Source organism: Buteo buteo, chromosome 21 (assembly GCF_964188355.1).
Source record: "Buteo buteo chromosome 21, bButBut1.hap1.1, whole genome shotgun sequence".
Lineage (NCBI taxonomy): Eukaryota > Metazoa > Chordata > Aves > Accipitriformes > Accipitridae > Buteo > Buteo buteo.
The window spans coordinates 15,194,601-15,213,687 of record NC_134191.1 but is presented as its reverse complement, the minus strand read 5'-3'; the positions used below and the strand labels follow the sequence as shown (position 1 = coordinate 15,213,687).

General features: G+C 39.7%; 1 protein-coding gene across 37 annotated transcripts in view; it reads left to right on the top strand.

Moving 5' to 3' along the window:
- Positions 1–6,500: 6,500 nt before the first annotated feature.
- The window catches only part of SLMAP (sarcolemma associated protein), an 88,841-nt gene continuing 76,254 nt past the window's right edge, over positions 6,501–19,087 (top strand). For 21 of the 37 annotated variants that reach the window (XM_075053218.1, XM_075053222.1, XM_075053227.1 and 18 more), the window contains exons 1-2: positions 6,502–6,573; positions 6,712–8,181. In XM_075053218.1, coding sequence (XP_074909319.1) covers positions 7,984–8,181 — 198 coding nt within the window. In that variant the 5' untranslated portion in view covers positions 6,502–6,573; positions 6,712–7,983. Of the gene's footprint in view, positions 6,574–6,711; positions 8,182–19,087 lie in introns of all 37 variants that reach the window. The other 16 variants (XM_075053207.1, XM_075053224.1, XM_075053201.1 and 13 more) reach the window with 2 other exon arrangements.

Genomic DNA, 19,087 nt, shown 5'->3' with positions numbered 1-19,087 from the left:
TTATATTTTTATACTTTCCCCTGTTTACATTCTTGCTATCATGGGCAGAACAAAATTTTAGCTATTATTATCACTCATTGCCTTCTAGTTTTTGCTGGCCTCTATTTGGAAGTTTTCATGTGAATAAAAAGTATAAATATATACAAGTAAAATAAGATGAATAAAGTACTTAGTAAGACTGATATTTTCTGATCGTTTTGTTAAACAAACAATAACCAATAACTTAATTCCACTTGATGCTTAACATAAATCATCCTTTGGCAGGAGAAAGTTTAGAGACTAGAGACATGATCTTTGAGAAGGTAGTCACTGAAAAAGAGAGGATTCTCATCTACTGGAGATATTCCTATTTCTCCTTCAAGAAGCATATCACTGTAGGACAAAATTTAGACTTCAAAGTTTGGAATCTATTAACTGAGAACGTTTGGCTACAAATTGCAATACAGTCTCATGAAACAGTAGGGCTCTGCACATGGAATTTGCCCTTGCAAAGCACTCTATGAACTCTTATTTTGTCTTATTTCGCAGATAGACAGCAATCTGTTCATGAAAATACTTGGCAGGGTTTGGACAAGAGTATCTTCTAGAAAAAGCATCCCATGCGATGTCAGTTGCTGGAATAAAAGTGAGTATAGGTCTATGTGGGGCAGCTGGATTCTAAAGAGCCAAAACTGTTCAGCATTTGAGCCTATCTTGTTTTCTTCCACTGTCTATCTTTCTCCTACAGCTGCTATCTCTACCGTTCCATCCTGCCTCTCTCAGTGGGATGCTTTCTATCAGGTAGCAGCAAATGTTGTGTTGGCTGCTGGCTGGTCAATTTCCATCAGCTTCAGCAGGGAGTGACTGTGCACCCTGTTCACATCCACTGAGTAACACCAAAGAATTGGATAAACATCTTCTGCCCACCTCACTTTCCCCCCTCCACCCCCCACATTGAGATTTCACTTTAAAGCAATATTTTATTTGTATTTGAAAATTAGATCTGGTCTAGTAAATACATCTATTTAAAACAAAAAAAACCCAAATAAGCAAACACCAGAAATGTCATACTTACTTTTAAAACACTTTTCCTTATTTTTCAAACAGCCACAGAAAACATGAAACATTTCAAATACTCAACATCATATTAACAGAAAAGCAACTAAGAGCTGGTTACATGATGACTATGTTCTACTAAAATGATAAAGCCGTGAAAATGCCATTTTCCTAATTACCTAATTAAATTACCTAATTTCATTAGAAATGAAGAAACATTGTATGTAAAATTAGTTATATATTAGCATAATACTGTATTAACAGTATGCATGTTACATTATTTATGTATACCATATACATATATTATCAACATACTATACAATGTATGTTGTGTATATAAATATAGGATATATAGAGTATAAATAATATATTTTACATATAATTGTATAAATATAACACCTGCATATATTTAATATACAATGTAAATTAAATGGTATATTCAATATATGCTTACTATGTCTATTACATTAATATAATTGTCTGTTATGTTAGTAAGATCCTCATTTGTATACTGGGTATGAGCATCTTTTAATAAGCTTAATGCAAACTGGAAATAGGAGTAGGGAAGGGTCTGAATGAAAACAAGATAAATGGAGAATCTACCTGACAAAGGAGGGTTAAACCAGCTGAGTTGCTTATTCTTTCAAAATGAATGCTGAAAGATAACGCAATTGTTCTATATATAATCAGTCAGAGAGTTAAAAGATCAGGAACAGAAAGTCTGAAACTAAAGAACAATGATAATGCTACAATAAAAAAAGTGTAACCACCCTTCAATAAATCCGGGCTGATAATTAGAAAAAATTTTCTAACCACTGGAGAAATAAGGTTTTGAACAAAGTTTTCCAACAAGAGTAGTGAGGAATAAAGTCCTTATAAGTTTTAAGGAGGAGCTTGGTGAGCTTATAAAAAGGATTTTGTGTGATCACTGCCACTGGAAGCAGAGAGACTCAGCGGTCAGACACATACATATCAATGTCTATATCTGTGCAGAATCTTTTACAAAGTGGTTTACATACAGTGGTTCAAACACTGTATAGCAAAGTTCATAGTTAAAACTGAAGTGGAAACCAGCTCTTAGATGTATTACAGCTTCATGTTATCTGTGATCTTTATTAATCTAAGATAATTTGGCTCTTTTTCAATGTGATCATGAAAGCTGCAAAAAACCTATTAGAAAATACCTGTTGTTGTTTGCCAGTAATGATCATCATTCTGAGGACATGATCTTGCTCCAGTTACTTCTCATGATACACCAGCATGGACAGAGACACACTGCTAGAGAACACGTTTGTAGAATGTATATGTATTCATCAGCTCCTAAAACAAACAGGCATCCAAAAATTCAAATGGGATTGTTGCTGTCTCAACATACGCTGCAACTACACCATTTACTCCTGTGACCGTCCAGCGATATCCACTATCATGCATGCACAGAATATTGTGAATTTTATCAAGAACTGCAACCAGAATATTTCAACCAATTGTAGAATCACCACGTCACAATAATCTTGCCACTCCTTGTTTAAATTACTTCGTGAGAACACTTCTCCTACTTAAGAAAAAATTGATTACATTTTCAGTCGTTGCATCTCAAAAGCAACTATAGATCAGCAAACACTGGTCTGAGATAGTCTGACAGGCCATGCAGCTAGTCCTCCTCCCAGTCCTCTAGTGGACACAAAGTGCTTGCTGTGAACTACGTTTTTGTAGTGTTAACACTCAAATTGACACATCTATAGCTCCAGGTAAATGAACCTACTGCTCTGAAACAGTTCCTTGTTTTTGACAGTTCAGCTCGATTCCGAATGTCTCAGAAGCTACTTCTGAGGCAAGCTTGTTTTGCAAAAGATATGTTAGGAAGTAAATAACAGTTCAAACTTTGCTATACGTTTCCACATTGCTCTACGTAGCAGTAAATGCCTTTATAGACTGCCATATTTTAAAATTTGGTATGGCTTAAAAGCCTGTAATTATACATAAAATTTGTTGTATTACTGAAAATCAATGTGAAACTGATTAGTAAATTGCTGATGAGTGCGTTTCAGGGATGAGAACTCAGTAGAAAACTGTGCATCTCCAAATTTCTCCTTACCTGTTTATTCTGGTTTCATTACCAGTTTGCATCGTAATTTTTATACTAGAAACTGAGCTTTTGCTATATAGCATGCCTCATTCATTCCAAATGTAACAATCTCTCTTGAGTCAGGATCTCCCACTAAGCAACTGGTTCACAACACCTCTCCACTGACAATCTTAATCTGATGTATATTAATATTTTGGTAGCTTTTAGATCATCATTGCACAATACTCAGAAATCTGGCACTGAGTTGCCTAGAACGATGCTCGGTATTTTTCTTCTCTAGTCAGTTACAGTTAACTTAGAATTCACAACAGGCTTCCTTCAGCAAAATATCTTATTTTTCATGAAGTCATTAAGACCAAAGAATATCTCCTGCACTTTCACACACTCAAGCCCAAATCCAGATATTTGGCAGGTATGCACATAAATTCTACCTCTGCTGCATTTCATCATCCTGAAACAGACACCAGCTCTTTAGGGGACAAACGTGACAGTCACCTCTCTTCCATTTCCCTTATCCAAGATGGCTCTAGAGCAGGCTGTTTCTGCCCTTAGCTATGATGGCTATCATAAAATTTTTATGGACTTCCTGCCCAGAAAAAGGATGGCCACCTAAGCGGCATCTTGCTGCCCTTACCTAACATGGCTACCAAAGCTCACTGCCTCTTTTGGTTGTGTGGCAAACAGGGGTTCGCAGAAACGAAGCATGAGCTTACATGTCCTCCTTACTCCTCCTGAGCACAGTACAGCGGCTGAGCATTTTATACTGAACTCTCTTCATCCACCTGTTGCTTTCCACAGTTCTAAGATGGACACTTTCTGGTAAGCATCAAATACCTCATAAAATACCCATACAGTAGTTGTATCTCATTTCAGAATGCAACCACTTTCTATATTTTTACCTTAGTCTGCCCCTGATAACTTTTGAACTCATTAGGCAATTTGAAACAGGAGTAAAAAAAGTCTGAGAGATAACTAAACCCATCCAACTTCTCTGAAAGCTGGCACCCATACAGAAAAGGAAGGCTTAAATTAATGCCCTTGCTGAAAAGTAGGTAGAACTCTGTTGTTACATGAGCCACTTGGCAGCGCCAAAAAGTGTTAGAAAGGCAGCTGGCACGTACCATTGCTTTCCCCGTGGGACTGTCAAAATGGGATTTCTCCAGGGGACAGAGAAGGGTTCAGGATACTGTAATAAAGCAGTGGCTTACAGTTTAAAGGAGACAGATATTTAGAGTATTAGTTTGTTCTACTGGTTGCAGGAAGACTTGAGAAAGATAATAGTCACACTATACAGTAGTATGAAATTTGTTTGAATCTCAGGATCTAAATATTATACTTACAGAGAACCTCAGAAAAAGATATCCACTGCTCAGTTTATCTTTTTAACTTGATTCTCTTAGGCCCTACAGATGGTAATGGTTCTTCATGTTTAATTTTACTTTCAGACTCCTTTCTCCATTAAACATGCATACAAAAATATAAAACATGCTCTCATAAATGTTCTTGTCATTCCAACACCTGTAGTACCCTTTGTTCCCACCTTTTATGACTTTGCAATTCCAAAATGTTCTCAATTATTTCTACTTTTGCAACTCTTTCCCTCAAATCTAACTCCTGATGGACTTAAATTTATTCCTCATTTTCCCCATACTCTTTTTATATCCCTTTCCTTCCCCCTTTTGATTAATTATGGCACCTTGTGTGCTATAAGCAATAGCCATATGGAATTTCCATTTATTTAAAAAAAAATGAGTAAATTAGGAACATATTTATCACAATAGTACAATTTCATAAACAAGCTGATGAAAGCCATGAAGTGGTGTGCAAGATATTTTTTCATTTTTCTCCTGTCAGAAGAATTGAAAACTATGGACATACAGTCCTAAAGCTTCCACCTATTAGTCCTTTTTTTTGACTTCAAAAATCAGACCTGTCTCTCATCCTGGATCTCATTTCTTTGCTTCAAACACAGATGTTACAGCCTGGTTTTGCTGTCTTTTTCTCATTGGAAGAAAATAGAAAAAAACTAGGCTGTAATGAATCACCCCCCCCCCCCCTTCACAGTGCAGTCAGAAAGGGAAAAAAAAAATGAAGACAGCCCTGAGATTTTACTGTGCTATAACTAATAACACAGCAATCATGCTTTCTCTCATACACTGCACTGCCTTACCTCAAATGTTGCTTATTTCCCTCACATATTGCCGGCTAAACTGCCTGGCCCAACTCCACTTCTCTCCTCCACAGCCGCCTGGCCTTTCTGGCATCCTGGCATCAGAGAAACCTGTCATACCCCTAATCCTAACACCTTGTCACAGAATAATTATAGTGCTGGCACAACTCCAACATCTATCTTATATCAATCAATCTGCAGTTGTTTGCTTTATAGGGAATGACAGACTTAAAATGAATTCAGACCGGAGAGACCTGTTCGGCACTAGCCTACCGTATGACCTTGAAAAGTAACAACCTTTCCTTGGCTTCTAGAAAATGGGGATAAATATGACCTTGGATGATGGTCCAAGACCTACTGAGGGAAAACACTGCACCAGTGACCCCACCTCTGTCCTGCCCTGACCCTTCTCTGTCACTCTGCCTTGAGCTTGCAGTTACCACTTGAAGGGCTCCCCCCCGGCTCCAGCTGCCAACCCGTAACTAGAGACGGCAAAACACGGCCGGCCTTCCTCCCTCCCCAAGACACGTCAAATGACACTGCGGCTTCCAAAACGTTCAACCTGGGATCATAAAACGCCAAGAAGAGCACGGGGCAAGCAGGAGGATGCGGGGGAGACTCCTGCACTCTCGCCGGAGAGCTCTGCTGATAACGTGTGACCCCAGTTTCTCCTCAGGGTTCCCCTACTCAACGGCAGACGAGCCCCGCTCGCTCGCTCGCTCCCTCCTTCCCTCCCCAGGGCAGAGCTGAGGAGAACAGGGGAGGGGAAAGAGATGGCACCCGGCCCCGGGGGCTCACTCACCTCAGAGACCTGCCCCCGCTCCCACCTGCTAACACGTCCCAGCTGTGCCCTTCCGCAGCAGCCCCTCTCCCCCTTTCCCCGCTTCGCAAGAGACCGCCCGACCCCCCGCACCCTCACGGCTCAGCCCGCCGCCCACCTCCCCTCACAAGCATCCCCCCCCCCCTCCCCACTCCCCCCCCCCTCGTCCGCTCCGCGCACCCGGAAGAGGGCGGCAGCGGTCACGGGGCGGAGCCTCGGCGGCTGCCGCAGCTTCACTGGGCGCAGCGCGCCTGCGCAGCCCCCGCTGCCGCGCCTGCGCAGCCGCCCGCGCGGAGGCTGGAGGCGGCCGGCGCGCCTTCCCTTTGGTCAGGCCCCGCTGAGGACGGCTCCTCCCTCCGCCACCGCCTGCCCTCCCCCCCCCGACCCCCGCCCCTCCCCGGCAGCGCCGCGGCTGCTACACCGGGTAGGTTTCCAGTCACTATGGCGGCCGCTGCGCTGAAGGTAAGGGAGGGAGCGGAGCCCTGGTGCGCCCCGTGCCTCCCTCGGGGCCGGGCGGCGCTAGGCCGGCGGGGGGGGGGGAGGCGCGGGGCCGCGCCGGGCGAGGGACGCGTCTGACCCGGTTTGTTTTCGGCTCTGCAGGTCGGAGGAAAGTTTTCGTGGTCGGCGGCTGCCTGAGAGGCAGAGCTACCGAGCGGGGAGGCGTCCGGGCCCGGCCGCCAGGCCTCTCCCGCCGCCGGGCCAGGGGAGCCGCGCTCGGCGGGCGGAGAGCGCGGGGGGCTGAGGAGAGAGCCCCCCTCATGCGCAGCCACCTGCGGAGGGGCTGAGCGGAGCGGAGGGGACGCCGCCTCTCCCGGCCCGCCGCTCCCCGCGCCGGGGGGCTTCTGGCGGAGACTTCCTGGAGCAGCCCCCCCCCCCCGCTCGCCTCCCTCCGCCGCCGGCCCCCGCCCGCCGCCGGCAGACCCCGCCGCCAGCCGCCCCGCCGCGGAGGGACGCTTGCCCGCTGCTGGCAGCCGGAGCCATCGCGGGCACCGCCTGGGAGCAACCTGTCAGTGCACCTCGTAGGCCGTCCCCGGAGGACCCTTCCCACGCGTTAGTCGTCGTGTCCCCGTCCCCGTCCCCCCCCGCCCCGAGGGAAGGAGAGTTTGAAGCCCTCTCCATGCCTTATCAAGTTCTTATCTGAGCGGCTGCCTGAACCTGTAGACCCGTTCAGCTTTATCTGGTGTAGGGGAGGAAAACAGCATAGCTCTCATACCCCAGCCCAAATCGAGGACCACCTTATTCTGCTTTGGTTTAATAAGTGAAGATGGTGAAATGCGGATTGCTGTGTGAAGCGACTAGATCCCTGTTGCGGAGTGAGGGCTTCGTATTCACCTTCCAACTCCTGATCTGTGTGCTTTGAGAGAGGACGCTAATCCTCCTCCCTCATCCCCCTTCCCTAAACCTTTCCTTGCTTCCATGTTGCATTGGTCAGAATTTTGGTCAGTGTTGTTTACGGAAGGGGGGGGGGAAAGAAGGCAGTTGAGGTTACAAACAAAAGTACTCGTATGACTCATCTACTTGGATTTAAGACATTCTATCCTTCTTTCAAGGAGCCTTTGCTTCTCTTTGAAGGAATCAGATGCTTGTTCCTGTTCTTCCAGAGGAGGATGGATTGAAAGTTGTACATTTTAGACTTTTTTTGGGCCACTGCTGATAGTATTAAAAGACATAATGGGGCTTTTTCACTGGATTATTGCCAGAATTAGTTTACACACTGAAACAATGAGTTGTTAGGCCTCTCATGTGATAATGTTTGTCCTGCTTTAATATAAAGTTGCTGTGGAGGTTTGGGTTAAAAATTGTGGAGGACAGTCTGCATCCGAAGAGGCTCTCTTCATCTCTGGTTGGTGTGGCAACCCAAATCTGTCCTCGATGCCTTCAGCCTTGGCCATCTTCACTTGCCGCCCGAACTCTCATCCGTTTCAGGAGCGTCATGTCTACCTGGACGAGCCCGTCAAGATTGGCCGCTCAGTGGCTCGCTGCCGGCCAGCTCAGAACAACGCAACTTTTGACTGTAAGGTGTTGTCCAGGAACCATGCTCTTGTGTGGTTTGATCACAAGACAGGCAAGGTAAGATGTCTTCTTTATTTAAAAATAATGACTACGTTTGTTTTAGCAAGTCCCTGTAGATTGCAGATCACTTTCGTTTCGCTGTAATAAATATGGTTGCATGAGGAAGGATTAAGATTTGTGTTAGAGTTAAAATGATTATGTTTCAGGTAAGGTGATAATTTCTTACTACGCAGAAACTTTAAATATTAAAAGTACATAAACTAGTTGAAAATGGTGATAAGTACTGAAAAATTTGCATGCGTATTATTAATTGCTGGAAGTATGTGATTTTGAGGTGAGTAATACAAACCTAAAGCACGGGCTTGTCTGAATATAATGGTGTAACAGTATTTTTTCAAATGTTGAGAAATTACTATTATATCTGAGCATGTAAAGAAATCTCATTGTGAGGAACGTCAAAAAAGGGATTAAAAAAAAAAAATGGGTTGGTTTGGTACTCTTCCTACTTGCCCTTTTGAGATTTTATAAAGAGTATTTTGTTGTTTGGGTCTGATAGAAGGTTTGTTACTGGCAGCAGGAGTGTAACAAATGGCATGCAAGATATTTCCTTGTTGATAGTGAAAATGGTTTTAAAATATATCCTGTGTTGTCTTAACAGTGTCTCTTAAAAGGCTAGCTATCTGGTTAAGTGAAATTAAGAGGTTCTGTAGTGCATGTTTTGTCCACTAGGGATTGAACTGGGACAAGTAAAGTTATTTTGCTTAATGACTGTCAAGTTAATTTTAAATATCCTGCAAGAAATGAGCAAAGTGCAGATTTCAGTTGCTCAGCACTGTATTTTTTTTTTGTAAATGTATTGATGTTATGCCCTAGAACTTCATATGCTCTAAATCAGCTGGTTTTTAGCTTTGCAGCATGCCCTTCTATGAAATGCGGTCAGTGTAGCTCTTGATTTTAAGAATAATATGGTCTGTAATTAATGCAGTAATTTTTAGTAGTATGACACAGCATAAGGAACAGTACAACGCAGTCAAAGTTCTTAAACCTTCCATTGTTAACTATCCTGTGTTATGCAATACCTGGGCATGATGGGACTAGACAAGCATTTAATTTTTTAAGGCTGGGTTATGGCATGGCTTTCAAGTTACCTGCATGTAATTGTGCAAACTGCTATCTGTATTAGTGTTTCATTAAGCATGTTGTTTTGGCTCTGTTATGTTTGTGATGTGCATTCTTGCACACTTCAGAAAATTTAAGTGCATGAAATAGTTTCAATTTAGGCTTAGTTTTTAACCTTTCTTGTTTGACTCAACAAAGTAAAATGTTCCAATTTATTGTACTGTTTTTAAATTTAAAAATATTATGCATATAGCTTTTTATCAACGTTTCTCATGATTTATAAAGATTTTAAGACCCCCATGTGCTCTTTTATGGTTACAAATAGCCTAGCCATATTAAAGATGGTTAATGTGACAAAGCGTGTTGAGTGTTGAGCAAGACTGCTAACTAACAAGCTTAAAAGGCAGTCAGCTGTGGGGTTTTTGTTTGTTTTTAAATTTCAGTTACCTTTGGCTTTATCTAGCTGATCTAAAATAGAAACTTGGTAGTAGTAAATAAGAGGATGGTATGCGACAGTTCTTGAGATACCGTCATGTGAGGATTTGATGGGGGTCTTGATGAAAATTGCCCAGGTGGGTGTCGGGATCAGTAGCCATAGTGATCAACTAAAGAGGGGGCTTAAGGTCATGCATAGGCATATATTACTGTAAATTTTACATGTTAGATGCTGTAGTACTATAAAAGGTTTAAAGCATTGATAAAGTGGTATGGAGAATTTTGGATTCTGTGTGTGTTTCTTGGCAATATGGTCTGGTTTTTCATCTGGTTGAGTATCTGAATGCTAAATTGTGAGATAGTTGGAGGAGAGGAAAAAATGCATCATTGCAGACAGTAAATATAAATGCTGTTGTGAAAAGGCAGGTAGAAGATGTTGGCAAATACAGTCTAAATCTTGAATTGCAAAAACTACTTTAAAGAATTCTGTGTTGTTTTCACAGTACAAAAAAAACCTGTAAAGCTATGACAGAACATTTGCATGCAGGAATGTTTATTATCATTGTTTACAGAACTTCTAATAAGTACATATCATTTAGGACTATGTCATTATCCTATCAATGACCTATATTTAAACCCGCATAAATTCTGTTTGCCACAGTATTCGTAAACTTTTCTTAGAAGCTTATATACAGGACTTTTATCTTTCATAAACCCCAAAATTTATAAAAGACTTTGAAATGTTAATTTAGTAACAGAGAGAAACCTTCAAATAATTCAAAATGATTCAGGAATGATCTGGGGCTGCAGTTCTAAAAGTTGTGGACTTTGACTACACCGGTTTCTGGAATTCCCACTCAGTCCAGTCTCTGTGCTGCCTCCTGAGGTGCCTTTCAGTTATACTCTAATTTTTGTTTTCTTGAGTGTTTGGAATTTTGTTTCTTTTGTTTTAGTGAATCATGTGAGTGATCCTGTTTACTACAGAGACTGTAAACTGTTGTGTCGGCATAATCTGTAAAGAAGGGTAGAAACTGAAGAGAGGGAGCATCAGTAAGCAGTGGCAAGGAAACTAGTAACGCAATTTATTTTTTTTTTTGTGGCAGAGGTAGGCTTCAGCTGAAGTATGTCACATAAACAGACCAAGTTGAAGATGACATGTTACTTACAATTGAAAGATGTGAATGTTTACTTTGTATAAAGGCACTTTAATTATGCATGGAAAAGGTTATGTGCCCAAAGGAGATAATGTCTATGTTACACCAGCATTATTAAGGATAAAAGTAGGATGAGTCTTCAAGATCACCAGTAAATAGCAATTAAAAGTAAATATTTAAAGTTGGATTTGCTTTTAAAAATATGTTTAATATAATATGTAAGCCTAAAAATCTATAAGATAAAGGTGGAAGGAGGTGGTGTGGGCAATACCTGTACTCAGACTTTTTCTGTGCTTACTAATACTTTTATAAACAACCAGTGCAATGCTTTGTTTTGCTTGTGTTTGTAGAAACAGTGTAATATCTCCTTGTGGATTTTTCATACAGTAATAACATTAGAAGCTTATGCTTAGAATTGATTTTTTTTTTTTGAGTAATTACAAGTTAATGAATCTTCTTAAGAGATGCCTGAAAAAGTGAGTCACTAGATATGTAGCAAGTGGATGTTGTGCTGAGCGTGGAGCATTCCAAAAAGTGTGAATGAAAGCAAAATAAAAAGTGGGCTGTAGTTCAGAAAATTTAAATAAGTTTGTTTAGCTTCTATCATTGCATATGGGCAGAAATTCTGTAAAAACTGCTTAATTGAAATAGTCTTAAACTTGAGGTTTTGGGGAGGGTTTTTTGTTTGTATTTTTTTGGTTTGGGTTTTTTTGTTTTGTTTTGTTTTGATTTTGTTTTTAAAAATAAGCAAGTTGAAGACCCTTGAGAATTTTTATATGAATTCTCCCAGGCTGAAATGCTTCTGGCAGATGTGGTGGAAGCTTTTAGTAGAAGCCTGAAGTTTCCGACAGATATCCAGGCTTTCAAAAATTGGAATTACTCAGTGCCTTAGTTTGTTGTGAGTGGCTATTATAAGTACCTCTTATAAAGAATCCATTGTCATAGCTTACCAAAGGCACTGAAAAACTGTGTGAGAAATAAAGTATTTTCTTAGACCAAAAGGACTCCAAATAACTGGTCATTTTTAACAACTGAAAAAAAATGTGTAAGCACAAGTTTTTGTGTTAAGGTGGTAGCTAATACTACCGTTTTCACTTATTTCAAAGTGGGCATGAATTGAATTGAGCACATTCATAGTATCTTGGTTACAGAAATGCTAACTAGTAAATTGAGAGCCAAATAGTCCACATGATAGCAAATTAAACTTAAGGCTGTCCTTTATGGCTTCCAGGCTTAAACTATGTGAGATAAAAATGTTACAGAACATGTCCTGCAGGGAGCATGCTCTTTAAAGAAAACAAACAAACCCTGCCCCGCCCCCTCCCACCCCCAAACCAAACCCAACCCCAAACAAACCAAAAACGAGCACCCCAAAACAACAACCCCAAAGGTACAGCCAGGGAATTACAGACTGGCTAGCTTTGTTTGAGTCCCTGGGAAAACCATGGAACAAGTTTTGAAACACTTTCCTGGGAGCATGAAGATGATTTGGTGAAGGACAGTATGGATTTAGCAGGCATAAATCATGTCTGACAGATCTGATTGCCTTGTATGATAAAATGACTAGATTTGTGGGCAAAGGAGAGCAGTGCACACTATTCACCTTGGCCTTTAGCAGGGCTTTTGACTGTTTCCCACGATGGTCTTGTGTCTGAGTTAGGGCACTGCAGACTGGATGTATGGACAACTAGATGAGTGAATAAAACTGGTTTGAGGATCAAGCTCAGTGGTAGTGGTTAGTAGGTGGTGCTCTACCTGGATGCTGGTAACAAGCAGAATACAGCAGGAGTCTATATTATGACCCGTCCTGTTTAACATTTTTATCAATGACCTGAAGGACATGGTGAAGTACACTCTAGTCAAGTTTGAAGATGACACCAAATCTGGAAGTGTTGGTGTGGTGGAGAATGAGTTGATAAGCTCAAGGACAAGGCTACCATCCAGGGGGACCTGACCTTGCTGAAAGGACAGACAGGAGCCTCAGGAGTCTGAACAAGGACAAATGTGAAGTGCTCAAGTGGGAAAGTAAGAACCCTTTGCAGCTTGTTAGACCATGTCTAGGATAGTGCATCTAATTTTGGACCACGAATGCAAGAAATACATTGATAAACAGGAGTTGAAAGATCATATGCTCTCTTTTCTTGCTGTATGGTACTAAGGATAAAAGTATATTGACCATGAAAGAAATAAGAGAAAGAATTTGTAAAAAGGAAATATGTTGTTCACTTAACATTACATAGAATGTTTTGTGGAGATCAAGGATTTGGCAAGATTCAAGAAGTATAGGACACCTTCTCTGGACATTGTGCTTGTTCAGAACTATTTTAGTAAATCTGTCTTACAAAATTTAGTGGGATATGAAAAATGGTATTTGGGGTTGCAGGATTTTAATGGGAGATTTTTTTTCTGTTGCTTCCTATAGAGATTCCTGTATGATACTCTGGGCTATTGGTGCTGACCTGTGTAGAGGATGCTTAATTTCTCATCTGTCAGTAGCATTTCTTTCGGTAGATACTATGTTTATTACTTATTTTTTTCCTCTGTTACATCTTTTCAGCTTTGTTATGATTGTTGTCTTTGAGAGCTGAACAAATGTTTTATTTTTCAGTACTTTTGATGCTGCTATATGCTTACAGTCTGTAGTGCCTGTAGAGAAGACACTTCATCTTCCAAACACTGAATGTTTATTCCAAGTGCCCTGGGAGACTGACCTGGGGTCTGCTATAATGCACTAAGGTGAAATTTCAGTGCTTAGATGCTTTTGGGAAGAGGGTGATGTCAGCCAGCCCTTACATACACCTGTTAATGTTTTTATGTAAGTGCTTTTCACCCTGAATGAACTATGCAATATTATGCTGATATGATCATAAGAGTAGTATGGGCTATGGAGCTCTCTGTTTCGGCAAACTTCACTGCCATACTTCCTTTAGAACACAGCGTAGGAGTGCTGGTGGCCATTTATAGTAGAGGTAAGTTGCTGCTGACAAGGATTTCCCTGCAGAGATACCATCTAGAGCCACTGCTGCAGAGCTAATACTGTAATTCTTGGAGCTGATCCATTGCAGTCATGATGCATCTATCCTGAGCCAGGAACACCAACACATTGATTAGGTTTTAAAAACAAACAAATCCCTTTTGTAGTTGCAATGAATTTTTACAAACTTCAAATTAATCAGGTTACTTAGTAATGAAGGCCAGTAAATGTGTTTTCCTTAGGTCTCTAATGGGATGGTTTGGGTTTGCTCCTGGTCCCATGCTTATAAATGTAAACCTTGTCTCCCTAATACACTTTCATTATATAAAATTCTTTTTGACTTTTACTTTCTTTCACATGTTAGTTGCAGCAATCCATTGATCATTTGCGGGTGGATTATGTTACGTTGGAGAAATACTTTTGATTTGGCTTTGCCATCTCGTTTTTCTTATGAATTTGAACAGTTTTGGTTGCTTATTTAATTTAAGTAATTGAATTTATGTATGCTGTCAAGGAGCATGTGGGTTAGTAGTGTCTAACTGTGTCAATGTGCTACTTTGTGTTGATTTTAATCTGTTCTAACTAAAACTCTGTGAAATGTGTAGACAAATACTCAGCTGATTTGTTGCGTTTTGGTTTTTGTCATTTCTTTTAATAGATATTATAAAGTGAAAATTATTGTTTGTGGAACCTGGCAAGTGAAAAGGAAGGAAGAATGCTTCCTTCATCCCTAAAGCTAGCAATTTTACAGGCTATTGCTACTAAGTTATACGATTGTTTATTGTCTCTGGATTTTCTTTTGAATCGCATCAATAATTGCTTCCTGTTAATGTTGCTCACTTGCTGAGAGTTTGGATTATCTAAGAGCTCTGAGTTTTGTTAAATCTTGCTGTGACAAGATTAACATTCCCAACTTGTCTTTCTTTCCAGAAACATTTCTGCTTATCGCAGAATTGTTAGAAGAAGGCTTACAGTAGTGTCATGTTTTTGTTGAATATAGACAAGCATTTTTTCAGTTTGCTTTAGGAGTGGGAACCTCAGGCAGAGAGATGGATTGGACTGTACCATCTTAAACCCCTGCAAGAAGACATATCTCTCTACCAGAGGCCCAGAACAGTTTCCTTTTTGAAAAGGAAAATCATTGTGCTGGAGCCAGACACTTAATCAGATAGAATTTTTGTGTTATGTTGTACCAGACACATATGTATGTGATTGAGCAATGTCTTAGAGTTTATTTCAGTCTTGAGAAAGTATAAATAAATGATGAACTTCCAGCAGGCTTATAACAGAAAGTCCAAAATCCTGTAGCAACACTGTAGTTGAGTGGAAAAACAAAGAAAATGCTAGCAGCAGTTTGACTTTTTTTTTAAACTTTTCTAAAAATGTAAAAAGTACTGGGATTCATTAAGGGTAGTTAAGGGCATGAAGAATTTATAGTATCTTTGCAAAGCTAAAGAACATTTCAGTATTGATAGTTGAACTATGGTGCATACTGGAGGAAAATACGTGCTATTCTTAGATCTTTTTAGGTTATAAAATAACAGGAACCAACCACTGAAAACACCGAAGAATTGACAAGATGAACTTAATCACAAATGTTCTAATAGTGTAAAATAGTGAGAACTTGTAGCTAAATACAAAAATATTGACAGTATTGTGCTACTGTTAAAGTAAGTTTGTCCCCAGTTGAAACATCTTGTTCTGTTTTGGTTTTCAGATGATAATTCAAATGTGTTAAAAATATTTATTGACAGAAAGACTTCAATATAGGAAATGTGCAATGTCTGAGATGTCTGTTCTTACATAGCTTCCATATAAGTGACCTTTTGTTCTTGTATTAAGACTATTGAAAATAAAACTAAGAACAAATTATTAATGCTGTATATTCTCATAATTACAGTTGTAATAGTTCTTCTATAAAAATGAAATGAATGCAAGAGCTTAAGATACAGGACTTGTGAATGCTTCTAACTGTGTATTGAGTAATAAACTTTTTAAAGGAAGGAATGGAAATGCTTATGTTTCAAATCAAGGAAGAAAAGCTTTGTTATGGGCCAAATAGATATGTGTACAGTAGGTTCTTTTGAAGATATTTGGTACTGGCTGCTGCTATTTGTATATGCCATTAGTCCTATCTGATATGGCAGGTTTTGCTCTTAATTGGCACTTTTTCAAAGAGTTGTTCCTTTTCTGGATGTTGAGCAAGACTATGTTTAAACATAGATTTTTCTAAAACTTTGATGTCTTTGATGCAATATTATTAAAGATCTGTAAGAGGGTTTTTTGCTTGTTTAAACCCCTGCCCCCCCCAGCAGATTTTGATGACCGTGCCCTGCTTTCTGTTTTTTAATTGCTTTTCTTGAAGTGTAATAGTTAACTGTATAGGGTAGAAGCCATATCTCTTGGTTTTGCAAAGCTTGACTTTTAGCCTGCCTACCTGTTTACCTTTCAAATTTCTGGTGACCTTTCCCAGTAATTCCTAGCACAGTTAACTGTCATTCTTCTCTTTTTTTTTTTTTTTTTTGGTTGTTAGCTGTAATAGTTGAATGGACTTATGGGTAGTAGCATTGCAAATCAGTTTTGGCGATATTACTTGTGATTTTATTCTGGCATTGCTGTTCTCTGCACTTAAACTTACTGTTTCCAGGTGCTTGAAAAATCTGAAAGCTTTTGGGAGGTGTAATGAATTACTTGTGATTCTTCACATTTTCTATTTTGTTATTTAAAAAAAAATATTTTATTTTTTTAATATCTGGTTGTGGAAGAATCCATTCTGCAGCCAAACTATTTTTTCAGGTCTTTGATCTTGGTAGGTAATTGCAACTCTTTGTTGTTTCCTTGCTATCATTACAAGGATTCCTCTTGCTGAATGCCAGAGGATTTTTAAGGCTATGTGGAGTTAATATAATCACATATTGGTAAGGGACAAAGAATAAGTTTGATAAAGTTTCTTTTGTTTCTATGGGTTCCAGAGCTGTAAGTCATTATGTATAGTTTGGCTGATACCTATTTTGAGGGGAGTTACGATACTATGAACAAGGACAGCCAAATTCTATGGCACGGATGTACTGTCAGAGGATAAGTTAGGTTGGTATGGACCTCTGGAGGTTATCCAGTCCAATCCTCCGCTCCGCAGCAGGTCTAATTAGTTTAGGTTGCTTGTGGACTTGGGATAGAATTTTGGGTAAAAAATTAATCCCTACCAACAAACAAGCTTCTGAGGACGGGGTCAGGCATATTTGCTAGGTAGGCTAGCTTATGTTGCTGTTGTCTTAAGTTATGCTCCGAACTTTCAGTGCGTGTGTGTGTGTATGTATATATAATATAGTACTATGAAATACCTGGAGTACTTCTTTTATAGTGCAACTTAAAATTACCTCCAAAATGTGTCAGAAATTCTTTTAAAATTTACCTGGAGGAAAAGAAGCACTGAATGAAAGACATAAGAATGTTCCTAGTTCCACCTCTAATTCCAAAAGGGTGGAAATAATACAGCACTTTCACTTACAGCTCTCAACCACTACTTCCTTTTTAAGAACTCAAAGGGGAAATGAATGTTTTTTTTCCAATCTTCCTCTTTGAGGAGTTTTCCTAGACTGCATATGCCAGAAATTGTAAGGGAAAACCAGGAATACAAATCACAGATAGGGCATATTTGTTTTTGCATCTCTGTAACTAGTTGACGTTATGTAAAACTACAGGTTGTGCTGTTTAAGCAGGGCTTTTGGTAGGTATATAAATAATGTCTGTGATGTCAAAGGCCAGTGATTTGGTTTATGAACAGAAGCTTTTCTATGTAATTAAAGGAAGAACTGATAGACTGCTATTATATTAATAGTATGTTACCTATAACATAGAAAGCCATGTGGATATTCTAGGTCTATTTGAATGCTCTTTGCCTATGGTGTCATCCTGATTTTGAGTTAAATTTATGAATCTGACTGTTAATTAGGGAGTTAAAAGTATGTATGCTGTGTTTGGATAGCTTTAACTTTCATGTGAACAGAAGGGAAAATGTTTTTGGTGTTTTTTGTACTTGAACAAATGCATTGCATTGACACACATCGACAACTTTCTCTGAAAAACCTGGGTTTTTGTTTTGGAATCTGTGTACACATGGTACCTCACCTATTGAAATCAGTACAGGTTATGCATACATACTATTGCAGAATACTGCCTCCTGATAAACTTAATGCTGATCTACATTTTAGCTGCAGGTTGACTTGCTCTGACCCCATGTTCCAGAAATGGGAAGGGTTAGTCTGGCAAAACACTGCACCAGCACTGCTGTCCTGCTTTCTTTGAGCCACTCTGGGACATCCAGATTGCATTCCTGTGGGCTCTTTAGGTCATCCTGTTCTGGGATTTTTGCTGCTTCACAGCCTGGTGTGAATGTGCTTGCAGTTGAACAATTTTATACGCAGATGTGCAGATAGGTGGTTTTTTTTGGTCTCCCCTGGTTGATCAAATGAAAATGTGCTCAATTTTCTTCTTCCTTTTCCCACATAGCTTTATGTTGAGCCTTCCCAGGATAGGTGTTGCTGGATGAATTTTACATGATGATGTAAGTTTTATAAACTAATATTAAAGGATCTTGATGAGTAGTCTTTCTTTTGAGATCTGTAACTTGTACTTACTTTGATGTGTGTTATAGTTTAAACTTGCTGTACACATCTTCCTTTATAATTGCTGTTTTGTATTTCCAAAAGATTTACAAAAATAATTGCTTTGTAGTATCCTTTAAAAACCTTTTATGAAGATGAAAGTTTGAGTCTAATGTTAGGGTACCTGTAATCTTGTAACATTATTTCAGTGACTGGGTCTGCTTGCTGGTGTTGTGCCTCAAACTAAGTCTAGAAAGTATGTTACATACTTCATACTGGTTTAGACAGTTTTTATACTCAGGTTTGCTCACCTGTGGAAACTATTCTCTTCTATTCCAGAGCAAAAGTTTTCAGACAATAGAAGGATTTGAGAAATAGTAAGTGCTTGCTTACACTTGTGGACATTTGGAAAACATAATTTTGACTGCTGCACTCATGCTGAATACTGTCCCAAGTATTCTTTTTCATGCAACTATTGTAGCTGTGAACCAAGTCCTAGCTGTGCTACATGAAAGTGCTGTTTAATTGTCAGCAGTGCTTGAAGTTGGTAATTTGTATAATATTTTAGTGACCTAAAATTGAGAGGTCCATTATCTGCATCCAAAAGGGAGCTCTTGCCTGGTGATGTTTAATGAGGTCGTTGTTGTTAGTAATAAGGGTACTTTTTTTGATACCAT